Here is a 20,959-nt window from a genome sequence, read left to right as displayed (position 1 = left end):
TACACTCATCATTTTTGCCTCGCGGGAAGGTAAGTTGCTGATGAAAATTTCATGCTACAAGGACAAATCATGTTAGTAAAAATAAAATTCACATTAGTTTTGAAGGAGACAAATCAAAGTATTTAGCCACTATGACTGGTTTTGTTTTGTTTTGTTTTTTTTTTTTTTTGCCACCTGTGCAGATGAGTCCCGAGCAAAGGAGGTGAGTCCGTGAGTGAGGAGCAAGTGGTTGATGAGCTGCTTGGTGACAAATATATTGGCCATGGAGTGGAGGTCTTTGGCCGATGAATTGCTTGGCGACAAATGCACTGGTCGAGTTGCCACTAGCTGAGGAGACTAAACGATGAGCCTATGGCCGTGGAGTAGAGGCCTTGGAGTCTTGTCTGTAGTGCATGGCCAACAAGTACATCCACTAGCCATGGAGTGTTCTGGCCGAGGAGCTCCTGCCCGAAATGCATGGCCGACAAGTACATCCACTGGCCGCAGAGGTGGCGTTTAGGTGGGGATAGAAAATGGACTGCCAGACAAAAAATGTCGGCGGTCCACATGGTGGCCGCCGACATGAGACAATAAATACAAATGATTTTTTTTTTTTTTTTTTTTTTGTGACAACATAAATGCATGTATCTAAGATTAAGCAATTTGGTTTAACTCAATTGAGGAGTTTTTTTTTTTTATTATTATTCTATGTTAATCTTGAGTTTCATAATCTACATATATAATGCTCTAATATGAAACAATAAGTATTGACCTCCAAAAATTAAACAAAAAATGACAAAATATTTATGATTTTTCTTTCGAAATTGAGCTTATTGCAGTAATTATCTCCTTCCGCAGGGCCTTCTTCAATCCATCTCCATTTCTCAACTTGTAACAGAAACAGAGCTCCTAAGCTTTGTACTTCACATACTTATATGGTGGATCTACATCCTCCTCACCTTTTTGGATGTAAGCTATAGATAGCGTTGGATCAAGATTATCTCATCTAATTTATTTCCCTTTATTTTCTTGTGTTTATTATTACTCGGCTCCTCCATCTCTACTGGTTTTTAGGCTACATCCGAACACCATTGATTGCTAGATCCAAAATCTAAAATCAACAATTGAGAAGGGAATAAAGGACAGAGATTAAAAATTTAACATTTCATGTGGAAGTAATCAATAAAAATATTAAATTGTCATCAAACGGTATGTGAGCCTTTTAGCTTCCAACGGCATGTCTAAGAGGTTAGTCGACTGTGATCATCGATCATCATCTTAGGCCTCGTTTGTTTACTCCCCAACTTCAACGGTTGGAGGTATAGTCGTGCAGTCTTGAAACATGATAAGCCAGATCATAATTGAGCTCAATTGGCTTGGAATTATAACACTCGAGTCCTGAAGCAATTACATACTTGGGAACAGAGAGAGAGAGATGTCATTAGAATATCGCTCTTAATATACAAAATCAAGTATATATAGCTTGTGCAGCCAAAATAATAGGGGGGGGGGGGAGAGTAGAGAACGCATCTGTACAAACTCCAAAAGAACCCTCTGTGCACAGCATGGTCACGTGGAACCTAACTCCGCACATTATATACAAACTATCAAACGGCTCCACTCACTTTTCTGTTGCTTCTGTTATCTAGCACCCGTAACAGGGCCTGGAAAAAAATAATACTGCATTTAAAGAAAAATAAAAGAATCCCGCATTCCTGGTTATCCAAGGACCCTAGCAAGATCTTTTATACTAATTTCCAACTATAATGTAAACGAGTTGCCATGCTTGAGACATCTTGCGTTGCTTCTGCTCTGAAAACACCAGAACCTCACTCACTCACTGATGGAATATGGGTCTGCCCTGCTACGGTCATCAGGGCACCGGTAAATGCCGGTTCAAGATTTTCATTTACGCTCTTTGTTGGCCTCTTTGACCTCTTCGGCCTCTGTGCTTGCAGATCAGGAGTTTGAAGGGAATCATCCAACTCGTAGTCCATTGGCGAATTTGACTTTTGAGGATTCCTTTGCTTTGTCGGAGCTTGTTTGTCCGAAGCAGCCTTTCTCTGCACATAGATGTTATCATAAACAGAACTGACAGTGCCAATTTAGAGAAGCTTGTTATAACTATTTTGATGCCTAGTGCGGAGCTTGTTACTTCCTACCTAGAATTTTCCGAGTAAATGCCCTTAAGACTCCTGTTTCAACTCCACAAAAGTCACTTAAATTAAAGCCCACGATGACAACAAAAGTGAATGGTAGCAGTAGTAGTAAGAGTACCCAGAGGCCTAGGCTTACTTAAGGTGGTATAGGGGTAGCGTTGTTTAAGGTTGGTTCTACATTTATGACTTGCCAAGGATGAGGAAGGGAGAAAAATAAGAACAGGGTACTGGTACTTCTACCTTGTTCGACTCTACTAAAAAAAACACAAACAGTACAACTCTACAGAGGTGGTGTGAGGATTATTGTTAATGGACCTCATCCTCATTCTCTCCTATCCTCTCCTCTCCTAGAAATTTGTTTAGCCCAAAAAATGAAAAAGAGAAAAAAAAAAAAAAAAAAAAGGACTGGTAAGACTCCAATTTTCCACAGTTCTGAAAGAACAAAATATATACTTTTTAGTTCATATAACGTTGGAGCATGAAAACAATACTCTCTGTTAGACGGAACCACTCAATATATGTGGGGTAAACGCGATTGACATGCCTGAAGATGACCATTTGGGTTAAGAGATGCATGGCATTTTCAGCATGAACAGCTAATGATAAAGACACAGAAATAGCTTGAGTATGCTCAAGGCGAACATGTCAAAATATGAAGGATATAAGCGACACATAATAGGGCAAGTAATCAATAGTGCTGTCATGTCTCTTTCACAACAACCAAAAAAAAACCTAACTCTAATGGTTGACAATTATTCAAGGGTAAGGCAGTAAACATCCAGACTACAATAAAGACAAATCCACAAGTGTTAACCTTGACTGGTGTAATGAGGGACCCACATCTTATACGGGATCTTTCTAGTAACAAAATTTATGGATCCATAACAATTGCAAACTGCTTCCCCATAAGGCTTGTTATCACCAAACTAGTTAAGAATTCACAATCCTATTTTCAGCAATAATAGTTTTGAAAGTAATCCAGTACCTTTTTGTTACTAGATTTTGCTCTCTCAGGATCAGGAGAGGGCTCATGTCCTGTATCCTGAGGTCCAGCGTTTGTTAGATCTTCCAATGATGCATCACCTTCTGCATCTACCCGTATACCTTTTGCCGAATGTTTTTTCTTTTGCCTATCCTTAACCTGGCAGGACAAATGATAATTAGGAAATCGGATTTTCTAGTTATGGAAAGATTAAAAAAAAAAAACTCCTATGAACAGAATTATCTCTTGGAGAATGTACTAAGTTTGGAACAATTGATAGACAGAACCAGATTTGACCCCCACCTGCACTGGAATTTCTCTCAGTTTTTGCTCCAACTGGGCATCATCCAGAAGTAGTGATACAACATCCTCAGGAGCCAAAAGATCACCCTGAACATGACCACCCATCATAACAAGCTGCTGCACAGTATTTTTCTGACTTGCTCTTTGAAGAATCTTCTCTTCAACTGTCTCTTTACAAATAAGTCGGTAGACAGTAACCTACATCATGGAAACACTATCATTTCATAAATCAAAGAACCCACAAAAAAAATTGAAAACCTCATGTTTTCTAATGAGTGTGGTCATGTGTCTGCAGCCAGTGGGCGTGAGAGAGAAATGCCATGCAAGGAAGCCAAAAAATATCAAAAGAGCCAATCAAACAGATGGCATTGCTTGGAGAGTCAAACCATCCAAATGCCTGTGGCAGTCTAAAAGGGAAGAACCAAACTGAAGTTCAAAAAAGAAACTTACATCTTTTGTCTGTCCCAACCGGTGAGCTCTATCCATTGCTTGCAAATCCAAAGTTGGATTCCAATCACTTTCATAAAATATGACAGTGTCAGCAGCTGTCAAGTTAATGCCAAGTCCACCAGCTCTTGTACTCAACAAGAACACAAAAATATCACTTCTGCAACAAAACAAATGCAAATCTTGGTAACCAACTCTTACAACTCACATGTTTGCCATATATGTGGTGAGAACAAGCAACCAAAAAATAAGACTATCCTTCAACTGCAAAACCCATTCAAAGTCACTACGCATATGAACTCATACCGATGCTGGAAGTCTCTGACCATATCTCGCCGATCGGTTATAGTTGAGGATCCATCGAGTCTAAGATATCTATATTTCCTATAGTTCATATAGTCCTGCAAGTACAAAAAAGAGTGGAGAACACCAAAACAGAGTAAGATTCCAATCCGCCAAGTGGCTTGCAAATCAACTCATTGAATGAAATTTGAAATGTGTTTTTCAACACACAGCCTCTGTAAGGTTTATCTCTCAACCAACCAATAGCGAATTTAGGGAACTCAAATCCAGGCTCCCACAAGCTTGTGTCATAATTGAATCTCTAACTAACTTTTTTTTTTATAAGTAAAAATGAATTAATATCAATAGGCGTAACCAAGTACACTAGGAGTATACAAGAGAAAACACCGAGCCCATAATAAAGAGCCCCTAATAAGCATTGCCCAAGAGGGAGAAATTACTGTAACTACCCCAACCCCTTGTCTCTAACTAACTATATGCATCAAAAGACATGCAAAAACTTCTTCCACATCACCAACACCAATCTGTATCAGGGCCCCACAATACCATGATTGTAAGAAAATCTATAACTCATGGCGTTACAATTGATGCCGAATTTGTGACAGCTTCATATTGATTGCACAAGAAAGTTAGAAAAAAGAACTAAGAATACCTCAAGAATATTCAGCATCTTCGTCATTTGGGCAAACAAGAGAACTCGGTGATTTTCTGCCCGCAGACGTTTCAATAGTATATCAAGTGTTTGAAGCTTCCCAGAGTCCTATTAGACATAACACTTCAGCTTAACAGGAAAGAAAACAACATGATCACTAAACAATAAAAAGGGCACAGGAAAGAAATAACTCACAGTGAGCAACTTTGCTGGGTCAAAGCTTCGTACTGGTGGAGAAGACCCAAAAATCTTGTATGTCAGCTGAAGAGCAGGTTGTGAAACTGGTAATTTGGAATCAATCTCTTGAATTAAATGATGAGAAGGATGATCTGGCTTTCTGGGTCCATTGAATTCAGATGTCCGTGCAAACCCAGTAAACAATCTTTTTAACCAGGGATCATGTAGTTCTTCAGTCATTTTGTAAGCAAAGTTTCTATCTGAGCAGTGGGCACCAATCTATAGAGAACATGTAAATTGTACATGAAGAAGCTTTTGCAAAAGCAGTAACAATTTATTAGAAAAATAGTAAAAGAAGAGTATAGATCAATAAAAGAAAAACATACCAGAGGAGCTCTAATTCGTGGAATAAATGTGTATGCTGAGTGAAGAAGCCTACTATTAGATAGAAACCTATCCTGATGAGGGATAACTAAAGCCTCGAATGGAGCATCTCCAGGACCTGTTGCATATTTACTTCGGAGTAAGTTAGTCTCAGATCTAGATGGCAGCAGTAACATCCGTGTCACAGCTCTAACTTTCCCCCTCTCGAGGTAACATTCAGGGTCATCATCCATAGCTTCCATGAGTGAATCTATGATCCCATCCAGGAATTGTCGGTCCCATCTCATCACAGAAAACAAAAGTTTCTCCATAAAAGAACCACTAGTTAGAAATGTGGCTTCTGATGGAGACAGATCCATCAAACGGGTAAAACCAAAAGTTCCACTTCTAACAGATAATCCATTTGAATTATCCTCCTGCAGGAATATAGATCGATAAACATTTTGTGGGGAGACCATATTAAAGTGTTTCTGATAGTATTCTCTGAAGACACCCTGCCCAACTGCCAAGCAAAGAGTTTCAGAACTACGGGCAATTTCTTGATGAATGAGTTTCGGTATCTGGGTAGCAAAAGGAAAATTAGATCCAAAACAAATTGAGCTAAAGTCATGCAATTACTGGGGAAAAACAGAGAAATGGGGAGACAGAGCATGCATTTGCATGCATGCATACACACACAAACACGACTTCCCCAACAAAAAACCAGATTTATTAAAATCCAAGTCAAGAGTACAAACACAATGCATGTGCTTTGCGCTTTATCAATAAGTTAGATAATAACCCATATTATATTCGCTGCTAAACCACTTATCAAACATGTTTGAAAGATGAGCTCTTAGTGAGAAGTGTCCAATGTGTATGCCTCAGTTATGCAAAGGCACATAAACAAAAGAATAAGCGTTCCTGAATGATTGTATTATTATCATTATTTTATCGGTAAACAAAATTTTATTGATCATAAAAACAGACAAAGGCCCAAGTATATTATTATTATTATTATTATGGAGTAGATTGTATTTTAACCAATACTTGTATATATAGCTAAAAAACTACATGCTTTAGGATGCTAAAAAATTTAGATAAACCTTGGACATTTCATCATAAAAAAATTGATATTATTGTACTCTCTTTTTCAGATAAGTTAATTTTTATTTGAAAAAGATCCTAGAGGGTGCATTATCCAAATACACAGGAAGTATACAAAAGAAGCACCTAACTAGGTAGGTGAAGGAAATAAGACATAAAATCCGAGTAGTACTATAAACATCTAGAGCATTATAAGCCAACATCCAGAGCAATTCAACTAAGACCGAAAATCGGACTCATCCCTACCAACTCCACTCAGTTTCCCCCATCTGCGCTAAACTGCCAATAACAATCAGAGCACATCCAGCTAATGCCTTTTTTTGGTGAAGTAACTCTAAAAATTTTAGTACAGGCTACAAAGGCTTTGGCTGGTTAACTCATTTAAAAATCAAAAGTAGCATATAGAATAAGGGGATGCTTGGAGAATGAGATGAGATGAGAAATCTGTGAATAGTAGTTGTTAATGCCAAAAATCGCACAGGCCTGGAATATTTACCCGCAACAGTAGTGAAATAATTTGTGAATAGTAGTGAAATTGTTTGAGTTATGATTTAAGGGATTTTGGGAAAGAAGAGAGAAAAAATTGAATAAAAATATTATAAAGTTAAAATATTATTAGAATATTATTTTTGTCTTAGAATTTGAAATAGTTGAATTGTTTTTTGTTTGGAAGTTTAGGAAAGTTGTAAATGATTAGGTAATGATTAGATGAAAAAGTTGAAGATTTGAAACTGAAAAGTATTTGTATATGAATGATGTTTGGGAAGGAAAAGAGATGGGATGGGATGGGATGGGATGAAACCATCCCATCTTCCAAACAACCCCTAAATATTCTAGGTTTCAGTGATTGGGACAACCAAACACAGTAGGCAATATGAGCACAAAAGCCGACAAGGCATACAACTTGGTGAGACATAAACCTCTGTGGTATGCTATTATGGTTCTTTGTGATATTAAACCAGCCACTAGCCCACTAGTAGTACTACCAAAACAATGCAAGGATAATCCACAAACTAATTTTGTAAACCCCTAGTCTTTTTTTTTATTGACACCGGGTGTCCAAGAACAAAATCCCGACTAATCCCAGGGGTGCACAGGCTCTCGATAAGAAGTTTCCTGCAAGTACACACCTGATAATTCAAGGGGAAGTTCCCCTAGTCTGATAGCCCCTAGAAATTGTTTGCACCCAAGAATTCAAATTTTAGACCTGGAGGGAGCATACCACCAAGACCAAGGCCTTTAGCACTTGAGACAACCACCAAGGGTCATATTTCCACTATTCATAAAGAAACATAACATTAAAATTCAAGCATCCATGCATACACGCGCGCGCACAGAAACGGTAGAGTTAGGGTAAAGATGGGCACTCAAGAATGGCGACTTTCCAATTAAAAACCACTAGAGACCCTAAACAATTTATTATCTAGGGAGGCATTAATCATGACACTTGAGCTTATATTTTCAATAATTCGCATACAAAGAAAATTTTAAATTAAGGGGGCAGAAAAAGCTTTAAGAAAGTACCCTATAGGTTATAGGATTGTGACTTCCTGCATAATGTATGTCCTCCAACTCCCCAAAGGGAGGGGGCAGAAGAGAATTTGGGATCTCCCCAAAGTGGAGGTATGTGCTTCCCTCATTCCTCTCGAACAACTCTGGATGATTACACACCTAACATTCCACAAATTAATCAGATGTTATGGACAACAAGAAAAAACACAAGACATTTCTTATTATAGACACAAAATTGACAAAGTGACAAAGATCCACGTTTCTTGACACACTAAATATCAAAATTATACTTTTAAAATGAAGAAATAGAACAAAAAGAAAGACTAATAGAGTTGATAAAATACCTTTCTCAGCTGAATAACAATATTCATTAGATTGAGAATTTTCTTCTCATTAAGATGCCCACGATTGCTGTCAAACAACTCAGCAAGAGATATCTTGTTCTTAATAGCCTGATAAAAAGCTTGCTGTCGAGAACTCAACTTGCAATGCACTGTAACCTCAGTTTTACTGGTCAGCTCAGAAACCACATCTGTTTTAACTCGTCGTAGCATAAATGGCTTTAGAATCGAATGCTGTCAGCAGAAAATTAAACCAAACATTATTCAGAAAGATCTAAGTACTCAGAAAGATCTATTAAGATCGTTAAAAAAATTATTTTCATATTAAGGGTCAAAAGTGAAAGAAGCAGAGATCAGGATAAAAAAAATCTCAGAACTATAGTAGTTACTTTAAATAGAATACAGATGTTAAGGATGGTCTATCGAAATAGAAAGATAGAAAACTTTATTGATTTTTCTCACATGGAAATTACTGAAAAATGAAAACCCACCAATCTGTTAAGTTGGTGCTCATTTAAAGTACCCCCATGCTCAGCATGACTCTCGATTCTGATAATTGTAACAAGAAATCATTACTAGGAAAACATTCGAAGTCTGCAGTTTGCAGGATAAATTTAAAATAATGAACAGCCTGAATAAAAAGTACTTACCCTTTTGAAAACCACTCATTGAATTGCTCATGACTGTCAAATAAGGTTGGCATAATGAAATGTAAAAGGGCCCACAACTCTGCCATATTGTTCTGGATAGGAGTACCTGTCAGCAGCAAGCGGTTCCGACAATTGAAACTGAGCAGTGTCTTCCATCTTATACTGCCAAATCAAATATATAGTCAGTAATGATGAGATTATAATTTATTCTGTTGAATCTTACTTACAAGCAATTCTATGAATCATAATGAGAAGAACAACAATAACAATGATCACGATTATGGTGATAATGACACTAGTACTAATACCACCACCAAAAAGAGCAAACAAGCAAACTAAGCTAGCAAAAAACTAAGAAAAACATCTCATAAACTCAAGCCACTGACAAGAAAGATTAAGTTACAACCTGTTAGAACTTTTGATTGCCTGGGCTTCATCTAACACCATGTATTGCCATTTCACACGCCGAAAGTACTTCTCATCAGACACTAGAAGCTGGTAGCTGGTGATGAGAATGTGAAATCCAGCTTCCCTAGCAAGAAAAAGAAGCTCACATTAAAAAAGACAATAAGGCACTTTATTGACCAATTGCTCAGGTTAATCAATGACTTTTCCAAAAATAGAGAAGGCAAGATATGTCTGTGAATGCTTGGATCTTCATATAAGGAGCATTAAGAGCTGACTCAATACAAAAAGAAGAGTTTAAATACCCTCTTTTTTATAGGTAAACAAAATATATATATATATATATTTTTTTTAAGTAAGAAATTTTATTGATTGAAAGAAACTAGACAACGCCCATGTACACAGGAAGTATACAAAAGAGACTCCTAATTACATTCTAGAAGGTTGAAAAGAAAACAAGAACTCATAAACATTCTCTCCCTTTAGTACAATAGCAGCCATCCATTGAACTAAAGAAAATACAAAAAAGTTCCATAACTCCCCCACATTCCTCTCCTTGTTGTTGAAGCCCCTCTCGTTGCGTTCCATCCATATACACCACAATAGACACAAAGGAACCATCCTCCATGTCGCTGCCAGTTGAGGACAAAGATGATGCCTGTTCCAACATGCTAAAAGTTCCACCACACTCTTAGGCATGACCCAAGACAACCCAGCTCTGCTTAAAATACCTGCCCATAGCTCCCTTGCCACCTCACAATGCAGGAAAAGGTGCTCAATTGATTCACCGTTGTTTTTGCACATATTAAACCACTCCATCACAATCATCCCGCGTTTCCTTAGATTGTCAGCCGTCAAAATCTTTTCCAAAGCTGTAGTCCAAGAGAAAAAAACAACTTTAGGGGTTGCGGGAACTCTCCAAATACCTTTCCAAGAAAACCGAATTGGCTGATGGGCTGCCAACACTTTGTAGAAGGACCTAACAGAAAATTTCCTTCGCCCTGAATGTTTCCACATCATTCTATCCCTTTTGTTTCCTCCTATCTTCTTGGAATATAAGAGGCTGTAAAAAGCTGTTATTTCATCCACTTCTCAATCCTGCGCATTTCTAGATAAGATCATATTCCAAAGAACATGCCCGTTGTAACGGCACATTAGATCTGAAACAGCGGCCTGCTGATCTTCAGCCAATCTGAAAACACATGGGAAAGCAGTAAATAGGGCACACTCACCACACCATACATCAAACCAAAAACTGTGTCCCCTCTCCCACCTCAAAATTAGTATGTTTTACAAACACCTTCCACCCCTTTCTAATAAATTTCCAGAGGCTAACACCATAGGTCCCCCTTACCTCCTTGGAACACCAACCCCCCCAATCACAACCATACTTCCGATCAATAACTAGTCTCCACAGTGAGTCCTCTTCCAATTGAAATCTCCACAACCACTTCCCCAAGAGGGCTTTGTCAAAAAAGGACAAGTTGCACACCCCAAGCCTCCCAACTCCTTCAAACAGCACACATTTTGCCAACTCACTACATGAAATTTATACTCTTCCCCATACCGCCCCACAAAAAAGCCCTAAACAATTTCTCAATCCGATCGGCCACTCCCACCGGTAAAGGGAACAGGGATAAAAAGTATGTAGGAAGATTGGAAATGATACTTTTAATGAGGTTAAGTCTCCCCCTTTTGATAAGTAGAGCCGCTTCCAACCCGCCAATCTTTTTTCTATCTTCTCTACAACACCATCCCAAATGTTTTTTGCTTTAAAAGAGGCTCCCAAAGGAAGACCAAGGTATTTTATAGGAAGAAAGGCCACTTTGCACCCCAACAAACCTGCTAGATGGTTGATATTGTCCACCTCCCCTACCGGGACCAATTCCGACTTTCCCAAGTTCACCTTAAGTCCCAAGACCGCTTCAAAACACAAGAGAACAACCCTTAAGGCTTGCAGCTGTCCACTATCAGCATCACAAAAAATTAAAGTGTCATCCGCATACAATAAGTGAGAAATGGAAAGAGCACCAGCATAAGTGTTACCCACTGAAAAACCAGCACTAAAACCTCCCCTTACCTCCGCCTCCACCATATGACTCAGGGCCCTCCATCACAATAACAAAGAGAAAGGGAGATAGCAGATCCCCTTGTCTCAAGCCCCTCAAACTCGGGAAGAATTCACAAGGTTGCCCATTAACTAAAACCGAAAACCAAACGGATGATACACAATGTTTCATTCAGCCACACCACCTATCTCCGAAACCGCACCTCCTCAGCATATATATCAAAAAATCCCAGCACACATGATCGTAGGCCTTTTCCATATCCAACTTGCAAAGAACTCCCAGAATATCTGCCCTCAACCAACTATCCAAGCACTCATTCACTACCAAAACTGAGTCTAAAATTTGCCGGCCACGTACAAAGTCATTTTGAGGCTTGGAAATGATTTTATCCATCACCAAACTCATTCGATTAGCTAACATCTTCGAAATGATTTTATAAATTCCGCCTACTAGACTAATGGGACGGACATCTTTCAACTCAATGGCTCTTACTAACTTTGGGATGAGTGCATAAAAGTAGCATTAAGGGGCTTTTCAAACTTGTGGCAAGAATGAAATTCATGGAAGACCCTCATCACATCATCATTCACTATGTCCCAACACTCTTGAAAGAACACCATAGAAAAACCATCTAGACCCGGAGCTTTGTCTTTGCAAATACCTCTCACCACTTGCAGCACTTCGGACTCCTCAAAAGGTCTCTCTACCAAACTCGTTGCACTACCATCCAGCTGTTCAAAATGTAACCCATCCAGTTTAGGACGCCACACCTCTGTCTCTTTAAGAAGCTCTTCATAATAATTCTCTATATGAGCTTGAATGTCTGTTGGAGATTGATGCACCGTAGTATCAAACTGTATAACCTCAATCACATTATTACGCCTGTGGGAATTTGCCATTATGTGAAAGAACTTAGTACATTTATCACCCTCTTTCAGCCAAGTCATCTTAGATTTTTGCCGCCAAGAGATTTCTTCTAGCAACAAAACCTTTCTATTTCGGAAACCACCTCAATTTTTCTCAACAAAGACTCCTCATTTACCTCCCCCCTTCTAGAGAACTCAACTCATTCCACAGAAGACTCTTTTGCTCATTGGTATGCCTAAAGGTCTCAATATTCCACTTCTTCAAATCCAACTTGAGGGCTTTAAGTTTTACAAGCAACAATAAAACTAGGAGTACCATGAAAAGAGTAAGAGGCCCACCAATTCCTCACCTTCTCCTCAAAACCATCCATTTGGAGCCACATATTTTCAAATTTGAAATATCTCCTTCCCCATGAATACCGCCACAATCTAGCAAAATGAGGAAATGATCCGAACATACCCGTGGCACACGCTTCTGAATTAGATCCGGATAGTGTGTCTCCCATAAAGAAGAGACTAAAAATCTGTCCAATCTTGACACTCCTCTGCTGTTAGACCACGTGTAAGACCCCTAGAGGAAGATCAATCAAATTGAGATCGAAAATTAGCTCCGAGAATTCTTCCATAGCCCGTGACAAAGAAGAAGTCCCCGCCCTCTCACAAGGAAATCGTACCACATTAAAATCTCCGCACACAACCCAAGGTAGTTCCCAGATATTATGCACTCCCACAAGCTCCTCCCACAACAACCATCTATCTCTATCCACATTAGGCCCCTACACCTCGGCAAGAGCCCACCTCCAACCATCCCCAATATTCTTAAAAGAGATAGCCATTGAATAAAACTCAATGCAATCCTCTACTAATTCCACCACTCTCATAACTCACATTAACAAAACCCCTCCAGAAGCACCCAAAAAGGCTAAGAAACTCCATCCCACCAACAAGCAACCCCATAAACTCCGAATAATACTTCTGTCTACATGTCTCGACTTAGTCTCTTGGAGGCATACAATGTCAGCTTTCCAACTGCGAATAAGGGAACGAATGCAAAGTTGCTTATTTACGTCGTTAATCCCCCTAACATTCCACGATATGATCTTAGGCTTCATAAGAAACACTGGTCCCCCTTCCCTTCATTCTTTCCCTCCCCACGCTACCCTCCTTATTATCGTAATTAATAGAGCACATTAATCTTTTCAGTTCTCTATCTTTTTTAGTAGCTGGCCTTACTGCAGTTGATCGACTAGATTCAATGGCCACCAGAAGAGCCCTGAATTGCTCTTCATAACCCACACAAGAAATCCTCAGAACCTCCTGAAGCTCCGCCACCTTTTTCAGCACCCAATCCGCAAGGATAGAAGCTAAGTTAGAATATCGGTAAACAAAATATTAATGCTACTATTGGCCATCCATCTCTAACACAATAGTGCTACTTTTAGAGATGGCAGGATGTATACTCAAAATATGAGCAACCATTAGTTGTTTAATAATGTTCTTAAATACGTTCTTCATCAGTTGTCCACAATCCAACTGAAATAGTTGAAAAGGCAGATACTTTAGAAGGAAGAATCTTAGGCCCCGCTTGGATACAGAAACACTCTCAACCCATCTCATCTCATCTCGTCTCATAATTACAATTTTCTCAAATTCTCATACAAATTATAATAAACCATTCAACTTTTTCAAATCTCAAAACAATAATAATATTAAAAAATAATATTCTAAGAATATTTTATTCAACTCATCTAAAGTCATCTCATCTCACTATCCAAACGAGCTCTTATTTTCAGAATCTTGAATTTTTCAGATATATCAGTCATAGCAACTCATAGGAATATGGACACCGTTTCAAGTATCAATGACCAGGTAGCAGCAAATTAGCAAATTTATTTACAAGCTTACTCATGTCAACAACAAAGAAACCAGTGTCTGTCTCCAAGATCATTTTTAACAAGTCTCTCCACGCAAGTATGGAAATTAATAAAATTATGATGCATCCAAAAAACAGTACATTATCGATATTTGTTCTAGCCAAAGTCAAAGAGCAGATCTGGAAAAGAAAGCTACCTGCGGTACAGATCCTTGGGTTTGATTTTTTTCCTAAGTATGGTTCGATCTTGAAGTCCACCCCAATAGGGAAGAGTTTTCAAGTCAGGGCAGAAACGATTAACCTCGTCATTCCAGTTGTTCAAGACAGAAGCAGGTGCAACAACCAAAAAAGGCCCCCATATATTTTTCTCCTGAATGGTAAAAGTAACCAAAGTTACTCTAGAGAGAATCTATAACTATAAAATACCAAGCTGAATACTTACCTCAGCCAAATGACCCAAAAATGCCATGGCCTGAATGGTCTTTCCAAGTCCCATCTCATCAGCAAGTATGCCATTTAAACCCTGAAAGAAGAGAAGGCAAAAGAAATGCGCTCTTGTTTACAACCTGATAATCATAATTAACAATCTTTCCAAGTGACAAGATACCACATACATAAACAACCAAGCAAAAAACTGAGAGAGACAGAGAATTAAATTTTTAATCTAGGGATTGTCTCACAACCTGCTCGTAACAATTAACCAGCCACTGAAGACCTTTTAGCTGATATTCTTTAAGGAAGCCTTTAAACATCCGGGGTGTCTGAACTGTTGATGTTACAGGCATGGTGGAACTGCATATATAAATCATAGAAATTTTGTTTATTGTGGTTTGTCCCTAAATGACTAATAAGATGGGGAAGAGGATAGAAGGGAAGAACATACGGGTTATGTAGATCTATGTTACTAGCTCCTGTGACCTCAGGTGGATGGGCCTCAGATTCAGCAGCATGTCGCAGCATCAAACATTCACTATCGAATGCACTTGTTAACTTTTTCTGCTTCGAAACTGCATCTTGAGCAGCTCTCAAAGCCTCCTTCTTCAACTCAACCTCCTCAGGATCTTCTTCCTCCTCATCAGGCTCAGCATCCGAAGTGCTCGGAAGCACTTCTTGGTCATTTAGTGTTTCATCACCCAAAGGCAAAGCTTCAGAGGGCTGTGAATTTGACTTATTTTGCATAAAATGACTGTAAAGTTCAGTTTGCTGTATAAGAAAATTGAGCCTTTGCTGTTGTCTTTTTGCTTCTCGAAGCTCCTGCTCACGCCTCAAAGCTTCAGCAGCTTCTCTCTCCTCTCTTTTCCTAACTTCTGCCTGCTCACAATGTTAGTGAATATGAGAAGTTATTTAAGCTCTTAAAATCACATGAATTTGAAAAAACTTAATGAAAAGAACTTGAGCCCCTCAGATGAACAAGCATGCAATTGTAGGTTAATGCATGGATAAAATTTATAACAGTCAACATAATTATACATGGAACTAAGGAAATGGAGGTAAAAGAAGAGAGAGAATGTGTGTGTGCACGCACACACGTGGATGCATGGTAATGCTACATTCTGCCTCACATAAATAGCAGATAAAATTACTCCTCTGACAGGTTGTATCTTGTATAGTCCAGCTACTTGAATAAAAATTCATAGAGGAAAGGAAACATACCATCTCTTTATCTACTCGCTTCCAATACAGCAGCATATCTCTAGCTAATTTCCTTGTGCGAATTGCAGCACCTCTCATCAATTTAAGTGATCTACTCACCTTCATTTTCACCTGGTAAAAGAAAAAGCAGGCACAACAGCTTCAGGATATAAAACAACAAGGGATGAAATCAACCAATCCTAAAGTTCACAGAACAGATAACCACATCCTACATGCTAATCAAAAATAAATCTTGGAAAGAAATGCACCAAATAGCATAACACTTGCCTCTCTTTGACAGTTTTCCGAGAACCTCTTGGCATCAATTAGTCGCTTTCGGTGAAAAGCTGAAAAAATCCTATGATGCTTTGGCATGTCTCTTCTTACAATGCTTACCCAAACTTTTCCAATCTTCTCCTTTTCTTCCTCCTCAATCACAGAGGGACCTTTCTTTACCTTTGGCTTCTTAGGTAGAGACCGTTCAATTATCTGCAGCACAAAAGAACCAAAGCTGAATGAAAAAATTCCATCCCCGGCCCCACGTAGAAAATATGAGAACTACACTACCCCCTCCTCAGAATAAAAAAACAAAACATTTCATAAAAAACAGAAAGTAATATACAAACCTCATATGTGTCTCCTTTCTCCAAAACCTTCACGTAGTAAACCTGCAAAACACCACCCTCAGACAAAATGGATCGCTTTATGTTTCCAGCTGCCCCCTCTGGGATGGAGGAATGTAACCCGATATCAGTCACTTTGAGACTGAACTTCTGGGATGATTTAGAAGCTGACAGAGCCTTCAATCTTGCGTGAAGTGATTCGTACTGGGGCTGCAGCTCCCCCATTCCCACCCGGTTACTAGGCCCAAGCCTTTTATTATTGGCCATCATTGCAGCTAAGGACCCCAAGTCCAATGTACCCTTTAAGTAAAACTCATCCACCTGGATATCTGAGAAGCTTGGCAAGTTCAGAGATGGTGCTGACTTATCATAAGTTGGTGGAATCTTATAGGTGATACCATCCCCAATGTCTAAAAAGGCCGGTTCATATGTTGTTCTGCTAAGGGTACATAAATGAAAATATATCATTCAAAGTAAAAAGTAGAGGATATTTCCAAAAAGAAGACAAAAGATAGGGAACACAGAACTCATAAAAAAACCAAAAGAGATGATTAACCTTTCGGTGCCACTGAGTGGTGCGAAATTTGGTTCACGATTGTTCACTTGTTTTTGACGATTAATATCATTGAGCCAGTCCGACATGGTTTCCACTTCATTGAATACCCCTCGCTGCTCATTCTCCAGTTTCCTAGTTTTTAAACCCAGATTACTCCTTGGAACCGGGGTTCCCACCCTGGTTGGTGCTGGACTTGCTGAAGAATCCTTCAACCTTCTCTTGTACTTTTGAATATGTTCTCCGAGCATTGATCGATACCTATCCTCTGTAATTTTTGTCCCGTAATAACTGTCATTGTCCTCGTCTTCACTATTTTCCAAATGCTTCCTTTTCTTTAACAAACCCTGCTCCCTTTCACGCAAAGTCCCATTTCCGCGTTTCATAATCGTTCCACCTGTTTGTATAACAAACCAAAAAGCACAATGCATTCATGCATACATAAGTTCACATCTTCCCATCCCAAATGACTTCTACCAATTACGCATAAATCCAGATGATCGTTGTGATTTCAAGTCAAAGAATTAAGAACGAAGCCTACCTTGGCTACCTCTGCTCTCATCCTGACTACTATTCCCATAATAATCAAAATCATCATCTTCTTGTGGAAGTTGAAAGTTCGTCAAGGACTACAATACCACCCAACTTAAGATTTAAAAAGAAAAACCATGGAAAAAAAAACTATAAACTTACATATCCAAATAACAATTTTAGCAACGAGACACAACATAAAATCTATAATAATGCAAAATTGAATAAAAAACGAACCTAAATTCTCTACAAATAACCAAGTTAAACAAGAACAGAAGAGGCAGTAACTTCAGAAAAACAGAACCCATTTGCAAATAGCAAAACCAATACGACAAACCTCAAGATTGAAGAGATTGGAGTACGAGAGAGAGTCCCTGGATTGCCTCCTGTGGTCCATGTGCTTTGGCGCGAAAAGTCTCCGAAGCTAACCCAGGGAGACGAAGCCCTAGCTCGCCGAAGAGCATGGAGAATTGGGTCGCTAAAGAGAGGGGAAGAAAAATAAGCCCTAACCCTAGAGCAGTCCTGAGAGGGAAAGGGAACGGAATGGGGGGTGCGTAGGATAAGGTGAGGAAGAGAGAGAAAGAGAGAGTGATCATAGTCAGTCTCACGGACGGTGTAGGAATCATTGGGAGCTGCTAACGTACACCCATTCGGCGACATTTGTTAACATGCGCTCCTTCGAGGCTTCTTTTTATTTATATATATATAATAAATAAATAACTTTTTAACGCATTTTGTTGGCCACAGAAAGATAGGAGAAAGGTCGAGGAAGGAGTTTTTGGTGGTGTCAGGAGCCTGTAAGCGGTAATTGAGAGGAGCCCGTACATTCTGATGCTGGTTCGGGAGGGAGCCTTCCGAGTTTGGACTTTTTTTTTTTATTTATTTTTAGGAGTATTTTGTTTTAAAAAAATTCTATTCATTATTTTATACAATTAATTTTTTTTTTTTTACATATATATAATATAGAGATGATAAGTAAAATAACTAATTTTTTTCTCAAATAATAACTCTATTAAATAATAAAAAAGAAGGGAAGAAACTCAATATTTTGACAAGATAAATAATTTATACAAATTTTAAATAAAAAAGTTGTATGCAAATTTTTATAAAAAAGTAAATTCTACCTTAAAAAGTGTAAAAAAAAATATTATTTTTTAGTGAGACTCACCTTTTTTATAAAGAATTTACGTAAAATTTATCTATTTAAGATTTGCATCCACTATTACTCTTTTGACAAATACAATATAAAAAGAAGTAAAGAAAAAAAAAATAAATAAAAAATATGATCAAGAATCTTGGTCGAATCCAGATTTTTTAGGCCTAGTGGTTAGGAGGAGAGCCACCGAAAGAGATGGGTTGTGAGCCAGTGACAGTCCCTGTGATGGGATGAAGCTTTGTGTGTTTTAGCAAGGAGATGTGGGAGTCATTCAACCAAATCTAGTATGTTCAATTTACAATTGTAGATTACACCCCCAACAAATTTTTATCTTTTCAATTATATTTTCAAACCATTTTTAGAATAAAGAGATTAAATGCGAATAATTTAATTTAATCATAGCATTAAAATGGTGAGATGTATAGCGTTAAAGAAATATTATTTTTTGAGAAATTATATTTACAATTTTAGAATATGTAAATTCTGCATACTTAATTTGAAAAGAATAATGCTAGATACAGCTATGAATTGTGTAAATACCGTACACTCATTTAGAAAAATAGTATAATCTATTATTAAAAAATAATTATTTTATGTGGTCTCATATTTACTTACTTTTTTTAAATGAATGTGCGGCGCTTGTACATTTCATGATTGTAAATATCATTTATCATCTGAAAAAAATAGATAAATTTAAGACTCACATAAAAAAATATATTTTTAATGATGGACTCTACTTTTTTTAAAAGAAGTGTGTAAGACTTACAAATATTAAGAAGTCATCTAATATTACTCATTTTTTATGTTATATTTTGTGATTATCATTCATATAAGTTCATGTTTTAAAATTTTGATATATTATATTTTAAATAAATTTTTGCTTGATACAAGATGTATATAAAACTCCAAAAATTTTATGTCCAATATTTTTTGCTTATTAGACAAAATTGAGATAATTAATCACATTAATAAAATATATAGATAATGCGCAAAATTGATTGTACATAACAAAGCTTGTAAAACTCAACCATACATCGTTCTAAAGGTTAATGATGTTGACTTATCTTCTAAACTGTTTTGTCAATTCAACAAAATTGAGGTAATAGTGACCGTTGGGCGTGCTGTCTAGATAAAATTAATGTTTTTTTTTTCATTTTTTCATTTCACATTTTTTAATATTTTTAAACATTATTTTTAAATATCAATATACTAATAATCAATTTCTTAACCAATAAATAAAAAAATAAATTAAATACATGAGTAGTCGAACTGAATAATCAAAATGAGAGAATAAAATAATATTATTCTTTATTATTTGCCAACTCGGACAAACCCAACATGCGAGCTTATGCTGTTATTTAAAACGAGTAATGACAAATCGGAATATCATTACCAATATTAATTGACTTTTCTTATATATCCATTTATTTTTGTCCACATCGATGAAATGAGGATTTTAATATGCACTTGGAATTATGTACATAATTTACATACTTAATAAGTTTTTAGAGACATTTGCTAAAAGAGAAAAAAATTTGCAATCGGATGGGTTTAAAATCCCTTTTCACACTGGTCAATCACATCTTGCCACGTATGCCATTTACAAAAAGACTTCCTGCATCTCACCACACCTGAAAAGCTCTCATATATTTCCTTCAAATCCATCAATATAAAGCCATCAACTCGATCGGGACTTACTGCATACTACATACTGCACCTTCCCAGCCTCCATCAATCCATTCCTCTCCATTCTCGTTGTATATATATTGACCTTCCCATGCTCAAGCCATCATCAATCTGGGACTCTTTGTTCTCTCCCTCTTCTTTCCTCAAGCCGATGGAAGCCAGACAACGGACAGACTCTCTGTTCTCTCCCTCTCTCAAGCCGATGGAAGAGAAGCCCCACTCGACGCGAAAAGCCAATGGACAGAAGGCAAAAAACAATTTGAAGAGGGAGACGCACTTCAAAGCCTGCTCTGTTCTTCTACTTTATTTTCGCAAGGCTTGTTCTTCTATTTTATTCAATTCCAAAATACGTCTCTCCTGAGGCATTCATCCATCTAAGTATTGTAGTGTTTTCTCCTTGAAATATTGTCGACAATACAAAATTTTTGAGATGTTTTTCATTAATTTTTCGTGGACTTTTCATTGTTTTTAACCAAAATTTTTTATTGAAGATATAATTAATAGTCGTTCAAATTCGCCTGACCTGTAATGAATTTTTTTTTAAATAATATCCCTACCTGGGACTAATTCTATTAGTTGGTCAATTTATA

At 37.6% G+C, this 20,959-nt stretch overlaps 1 protein-coding gene across 1 annotated transcript; it reads right to left on the bottom strand.

Moving 5' to 3' along the window:
• Positions 1-1,415: 1,415 nt before the first annotated feature.
• Positions 1,416-18,171, bottom strand: LOC108982055 (chromatin-remodeling ATPase INO80-like). The gene is made up of 23 exons (XM_018953329.2): positions 17,865-18,171; positions 17,538-17,625; positions 17,000-17,393; positions 16,447-16,879; positions 16,109-16,309; positions 15,842-15,952; positions 15,072-15,499; positions 14,872-14,980; positions 14,631-14,711; positions 14,386-14,558; positions 9,382-9,507; positions 8,976-9,137; positions 8,817-8,874; positions 8,329-8,559; positions 7,997-8,143; positions 5,389-5,946; positions 5,021-5,281; positions 4,826-4,933; positions 4,177-4,271; positions 3,874-4,030; positions 3,424-3,621; positions 3,124-3,279; positions 1,416-2,042 (listed from the first exon to the last, which is right to left on the bottom strand). The coding sequence occupies exons 1-23, from the start codon at positions 17,922-17,924 to the stop codon at positions 1,809-1,811; spliced, it is 4,569 nt and encodes a 1,522-aa protein (XP_018808874.2). The 5' UTR covers positions 17,925-18,171; the 3' UTR covers positions 1,416-1,808.
• Positions 18,172-20,959: the final 2,788 nt, after the last annotated feature.

This window comes from Juglans regia, chromosome 4 (assembly GCF_001411555.2).
Source record: "Juglans regia cultivar Chandler chromosome 4, Walnut 2.0, whole genome shotgun sequence".
Classification (NCBI taxonomy): domain Eukaryota; kingdom Viridiplantae; phylum Streptophyta; class Magnoliopsida; order Fagales; family Juglandaceae; genus Juglans; species Juglans regia.
Note: the sequence above shows the minus strand (reverse complement) of the source record. Positions and strands in the feature narration are given on the sequence as shown.

Coding starts and splice junctions, on each gene's coding strand:
- LOC108982055 (XM_018953329.2), bottom strand. CDS start 17,924: ATGGACCACAGGAGGCAATCCAGGGACTCTCTCTCGTACTCCAATCTC. Junction 16,880..16,999: donor CCACTCAGTGGCACCGAAAG/GTTAATCATCTC, acceptor TACCCTTAGCAG/AACAACATATGAACCGGCCT. Junction 3,280..3,423: donor TGAGAGAAATTCCAGTGCAG/GTGGGGGTCAAA, acceptor TTGTCCTGCCAG/GTTAAGGATAGGCAAAAGAA.